The 6,076-nt window shown below is 49.4% G+C and overlaps 1 protein-coding gene across 1 annotated transcript in view; it reads left to right on the top strand.

Moving 5' to 3' along the window:
* Positions 1-1,817: 1,817 nt before the first annotated feature.
* EWSR1 (EWS RNA-binding protein 1) overlaps positions 1,818-6,076 on the top strand; it is a gene marked incomplete at its 5' end in the record, with an annotated part of 17,466 nt that continues 13,207 nt past the window's right edge. The window contains 3 exons of the mRNA XM_010183570.1: positions 1,818-1,854; positions 2,103-2,154; positions 4,477-4,597. Of these exons, the coding sequence (XP_010181872.1) occupies positions 1,818-1,854; positions 2,103-2,154; positions 4,477-4,597 (210 nt within the window). The remainder of the gene's footprint in view (positions 1,855-2,102; positions 2,155-4,476; positions 4,598-6,076) is intronic.

Here is a 6,076-nt window from a genome sequence, read left to right as displayed (position 1 = left end):
GTGGGCGTTCAGGTGAAGGTCCTGTGCGTAGCTCAAGGTCCCAGCAGCTCTGAGGTTGCTGGGGATCAGCCAGCGAGGGGCGAAGGCTGCAGAGGTCCATGCTCAGCCTGGCCATTTGGAACAGCCTGGAGGACGGTGGTCACCCGACAGGGTGCAGAAAATGAGAATTAAATGAGGAGTAGGGAGGTTTTGGTAGCTGGAGGGTGAGCAGGCTTGGAAAAGAGGAGGCGGGGGTGGAGGAGGGTGCACGGTGAGACGTGGGGGAGGACCGAGGGGTGCTGGCGTGAGGAGGCGGTAGGAGAGGGAAGGTGGTTGAGGAGGGCTGGGCGGTTAAGGTTTTTAGCACTCAGGATTTAGCAGAACTTAGAGTCACATGTAGACTGGGGAAAAAAAAAGAGCAATGACCCTGAATTTAGCAAGCAAAATTTTTCAATATTAGAAGTGACAACCTGCGAGGAGAGCAGGAGTGGTGCCAGAGGAGTTTAACAGCTTGTGCGCTGCGTCTCGGGAGCGGGGAAGCCGTGGAGAGCGGCTCGGTGTCTTTACTGTGCGCGGTGTTCCCATCGTCTTCCTTGTGTTCGTGTGCTCGTGCCGGCTCCTGCGCTCTGATGCAAGGTCGAAGTAGTTGAGATCTGTCGTAAATCACTGCCAGAGCCATTGCACTTCCTTGCCTTGGCCGTCAACGCGCAGCCCAGGACCTGAGCTCCAGCAGCAGCAGAGGGAAGGGAAAAAGAGCAGAAGCTGTAAGCTCGTGTGGAGGGGTTAGGAGGGGGAAAGCTTTCTTAGGGATGAATCCGTGGCCTCCAGAAGCAGGAGGTTCTGGTGTGTAAAGGAGTATTTTAAAAATGGTTCCTGGTTCTCCGTCACCTTCAGTCGTGAGCAAAGGGATGGAGGCGGTAAAGCCGTCCTTACGCTCTCGGGAGGACTCAGGACTGCAGGAAGTTGGGTTCTTCAGGTTCATCAGTGAGTTTTCTAACCGAGATGAGTGTACCCCGAGGTGCTCTCGTGAGAGAAACACCGAAACCCCCTTCCTGAGCTCTGTCCTTGTGACTTCTGTGGTCCTGGGAGAGCTGGAATCCGGCTGGCAAGGCCTGGTCTGAGCGCTGAATTCGTCGTCTGCTCTAGAGGTTTGGATGGGAACCGGAGCTGGTTGGTGACTTGGAGGGAAAGCGTACGTTTAGGAGCTGTAATCATTTCAAATACAGCCCTGTAATTGCCATGCGGGCGCATTTTCCACTCCTGCCAGCAAACCAGTTCAGCATCGACTCTTCTGCTTGGATTTTCAGGATTTCAGTTCTCTAAGTGAGGGGACTGGTGTGGATGGGGTGATAGGGAAGGAATTCCTGCCCATCAGCCCCTGCTCAGGGACAAGCGTTAGAACTTTCCAGCCATTTGTTTGCGTCCTTGAAAGTTAAACAGAAAGCGTGGCGGTTTCTACAGACCCAAATTTTACAACCTGGCCCTTTGAAATGTTTGGTGGGGGGGTTGTAAGTGTCAGCCCCAGTGTTTCTTTTATTTCGAGACAAAACACCCTCCTGCCAGTCCCCTTGGGTGTCATCCAAGGTGGCAGTTAAATTAAAGTGGGGTCATTTGAGATCAAAGTTACTGCTGCAAACTGCAGGAACAATGAAGGGAAAAGAGGGTTTGTTTCCTTCAAAAAGACTGAAAAAGTGCGTTTACCTTGTGCTGTTTTGTAACTGGATTTCCAGTGGTTTAGAGCAGTTCTTTCAAGCTGCAGGAGGAAATTCCAGCTGCTGTGCTCTTACACTGTTAGTTTTCTTAAGCCTTTCTCAACCTTTTTTTCCTTTTCCTTGCAGATTACAGTACCTATAGCCAAGCTGCAGCTCAGCAGGGGTAAGTAGCATTACAGTCTGATCCCCTCTGTTTAAAAAGATGTCATATAAGTATATAATAATTGCAGTTTAGTCTTAACTCGGGTATGTTTGCAAATCCTGAGGTTTTCCTTTCGCTTTTAGATCTTGCATTGCCGTAGTATTTCAGCAGAAATCATTTGGATGTGTAGACATTGTCTCGCGAGATATGTTTTGCACAAGTCGGGAATACGAGGATGCATTATAAATGTCTTTAAATTAATTTTACAGCTACAGCGCGTACGCACCTCAGCCAGCTCAAGGATATGCACAGACCACCCAGGTAAAACACAGGATGGTTTTACAGTTGCCACTGCATCCCACGTCTTCTGGTATAAACTACGCGGGGCTCTGCCAGCCACCAGAAACACTGAGCGGCGACATTGAAATCTGTCGTTAGAAATAGTTCTGTAGCTTGCCATGCGCTGTTCTTCAAGTGAAAACAGCCTGAACATCGAGGAGCCTCAGCAGTCCCCGTCTTTGTTAATGTGTCCAAGCCTGAGGTGCTTGCTGAGAGCGTTGGAAAAGCCCCGTTCTCGGTGTGTGTTTGACACGGCCGTGTTGGTGGGTGTTTTACTCAGCGGTGTAGGAGAGAAAAACTCAGGGGAAAAGAAAAGGAAGAAATTACCATTTGTGAGGTGGCAGCATCTCACAAAGGAGAGAGGGCAAAGGAGGAGAAGGGAATAGAGTTTTTATGGGGATAGTGTTGCTAAAACCATTGTTACTCTGAGCAGGCTAGACTGCAAAATGGTGTTGATCTTCAAGAGACAAATTAAACTGCTCATTTTTAATCCTTAGAATAGAGGTTATAAAACCGTATTGGTGTATGCCCTCCAAGTATGTTTCCAAAGGTAAAATTTTGTCCTTAAAAAGTGGTGTAGGTTGATTTCCCCCCACTCTCCAGAGAGGTTTTTGAAGGGAAAATCCTGCCACCTGAGAGTATATCTGTATTACGGAGATAAACCCCATTACATTGTGCTGAATCATTACCAAGCAGCTTCAAATCAGTTAATTCTGGTTGTGGCAACAGCTTGGCTGTGGGGCTGTGTGGGAGCTGCCATCCCCTGCCCGCTCAGGCTGCTGCTGCCTGCACTGTCCAGCACGAGGCAGGTGAGGCTGCCCGAATACTGCACGTGTTCGGTCCTGCAGCAGGGTAAGGAAGCTCTTTGTGAAAAATGTCGGTGTTACAGGAGGAGCGTAGGTTCAGTCTCAGCATTTGGGTCGGCTTACACGAAGGTGATGGTAATTTTTATTTTGAATAAGCATTTTGAGACTGAACAGTTGTGAGAACTGCTAACAGATGTGCAGGTTACACGGCAGGACGAGTGTAAGAACAGAGGGCCTCAACAACATCCTCTCATGGGAGACTAAACCAGCTAAACTCAGGTCTAGGCAAATAGCCATGGTAGATTTGCAGTGCTTCCTAGCTCTTGGTGTAGTGAGCTTCCACAGACAGTGAAATATTCCATCTGGTCAAAGATTTTCTGCGCTTGGTTAGGATCCGTGGCTTGAGTTCGGGGAGACTGGCTCACAAGGGACACAGGTGTAGATCCCAAAAGGCATTTGAGTTCTGAGCTCCCACAGTGGTCAGTAAATACCTTTGGCAATCTGGACATCGAGGCTCGTCTTTTTGCTGCATCTTGACCTGTAACTAGGATTTTATCTTAAACTGAACTGCTGGCCACACAAAGCTGTTGGAAGTGGGTAAACACGCTGGTGCCTGGAGTTTGAGCCGGGTGGTCCATGGCACAGGGCTGAGGTAGCTCTTTAGCCAGTAAAACTGCAGCACCAGCAGCTCCAGGCTAATCCAGCCGCCCTGAGCTGCCCGTCGGATCACCACGGCTGAGGAGCTGTTTCACAGGGCTGTCTTTGGCGTGAAGACAGAGCCAGACAGCGGACAGAAGCAGTTGTTCAGTGATAGCCTGGACTTGAAAATGAGCTCCAGGGAGGGTGCGAGCTGAGAGCTGATGTCTCACTGAGTGCGAAGGCTCTGGGACAGGGGTAGTTGTAACCGGGATAGTTGGTGATGGCGAGCCCTGGAACTCTGATGCAATCCTCAGATACCTGCCTAAACGCCTATTTTTCAAACTATTGGCCGGTGGATATGAAGAATATTGAGAATAAATTAATTGAAAGCTTAAGTAGGTTTCTTCCAGTGACTGCTGAAGCAGTTCTATGCTGAAGTAACGGACTTGTTTTACTTTGGGCAGTTCTGCCCTCCGAGTAGTCCCAGTCTCTGTGTTGCAGGGTAGCCCTCAGGAGGTACCTGTGTGGGTGTTATGGGTGCCCAGGCGATGATGAAGTGCTGGATGCTTTCATGTTTTGCTTTACATAAAGCAGAGTGTATTGTGAAAATGTAAGAGGCTGACCCTCTGGTCCTGGCATTGGAAAACAGCGTTTGTAACTTCATCGCAGATCTGATCTGGGATTTGCAGTAGTCTCCAAACTTTCACGGTAGCCTTGGCTTGAGTCTGGTTGCTTTCAGTACATCAAGTAACACAGATCCCCCACTCTCTGTGCGTCACTGAAACAGTCTGTGTGTACTTCTGCAATGCCCATGAGTCACTTCTGTTCATGAATTAAATTTGTATCGTCTTTGGAGCAGACATACGGGCAGAGTTACGGAACCTACGGACAACCCACCGAGGTCAGCTACACACAGCCCCAGACGACTGCGACGTACGGGCAGACTGCGTATGCAACGTCCTACGGGCAGCCTCCTACCGGTAAGAGCCCCCGTGCCTGCAGTGCTTGTCTGATCCTGGGGAGAGAGCTGAGCCCAAGTCAGCGCTGGGGGAACTCCAGCCCAAACCACACTGAATTCCTCTGGGCAGATCTGAGGTGGAAAGGGCTCCCTTCTTCCAGAGCCTGCCCTGAGCGAAGAGCAGTTTAAAATGATGCAAAGATGTGGGTGGGCTGAGGAGGAGTTAAACAAACACACCCGTTCAGTTTTTCAGGGAACGTTTTGGGTGCTGGTTCACGCTGTGGAGCTGAGCATGGCTGTAGAGTGTGCCGTGCTTAGAGCAAAGCCCACACGAGCTGCGCGGCAGTGTGCGCTCAGGCTGCTCTGAGAACTGGTGTCCTCAGCACTTCGGCTGCCTGCAGATCAAATGTGTGGAAGTGGTGCATGCCTGTTCTGATAGTGTACCCTCTACTTTTTGTCTTGTGCTCCCCACAGTAGAAGGGACCAGCACAGGTTTGACTATCCTGCTCACTCTTGCATGGAAAATGCTGTCTCATCCTGTCTAAACTTGTGGTGTTAACCCTTTAGGTGTCACTTGGTTTAGTGCTGAAAATGTCCAGCATCGGAGTGCACACACACAGTAACAGTAAGAATTTGCTAGGCTGTGGTGCTGTGTGCCATCTCCATAGCTCTGTAAAGTCTCCAAGCGACGTACTTTATGGATAAAACTTCCTGAGCACAAATGACAGCCAGGCCAAGTAGTTTTGAGTGAATCTAACGCCATTGTCCTACTGTTTCCTAAAGGGTGAACAGCATGGTTAGACACATCCAGATGTCCTGACCACCACCTTTGCATGTTCCATGTTGTCTTTGGATTTCCAGTGCAGACACATACGTCACGTGTTCATAAACGCGCTCTAAACTATTCCAACGTGTGCTCTTTGGAGTTTTGTACGTACGAGCGTCTTAATGTCTGAAAGAAACTACTGAAACATTGTTAAATTCTGGTATATTTGGACTGAATATTCAGGAGACACTGAAAAAGAAAATTAATTTTCTTCCAAGTGGTGCCTTGGGTGCCGTTTTCTGCAGATTCATCCCTTGCTGTGAGAGACACTACAAACATCTGTTAGAGTGGCAGCTTCTGTAAGTACTTCCCAGAGCAAGGAAATACCAGGCTGGACAGGCAGTGGGGTATCTGGCCACAGAAGCCATTGGGGAACGCTGCACAGGGAAGAGGTGGAGAGAAAATGTTAACCTATAGTCTGTCAGTTATATAGCGCTTAAAATATTGAACGTCTTTACATGGGCGAGGGAAATTTCTGCCTGGCAGATAGCGCATGTCCTGCAGAACGAGAGCCAGCACCCTCTAGCCAGTGTCACTGCACGTTACGTACAGGTTACGTTCCTTTCGTTTGAAAGTATATAATATAATATAATCACAGCATGGCTTGGATTGGAGGAGACCTTAAAGCTCCCCCAGCCCAGCCCCTGCCATGGGCAGGGACACCTCCACCAGCCC

The sequence above is a fragment of the Mesitornis unicolor genome, unplaced genomic scaffold (genome assembly GCF_000695765.1).
Source record: "Mesitornis unicolor isolate BGI_N332 unplaced genomic scaffold, ASM69576v1 scaffold3514, whole genome shotgun sequence".
Lineage (NCBI taxonomy): Eukaryota > Metazoa > Chordata > Aves > Mesitornithiformes > Mesitornithidae > Mesitornis > Mesitornis unicolor.
The sequence above is the reverse complement of the archived record's forward strand: the minus strand, read 5'-3'. Positions and strand labels throughout refer to the sequence as shown.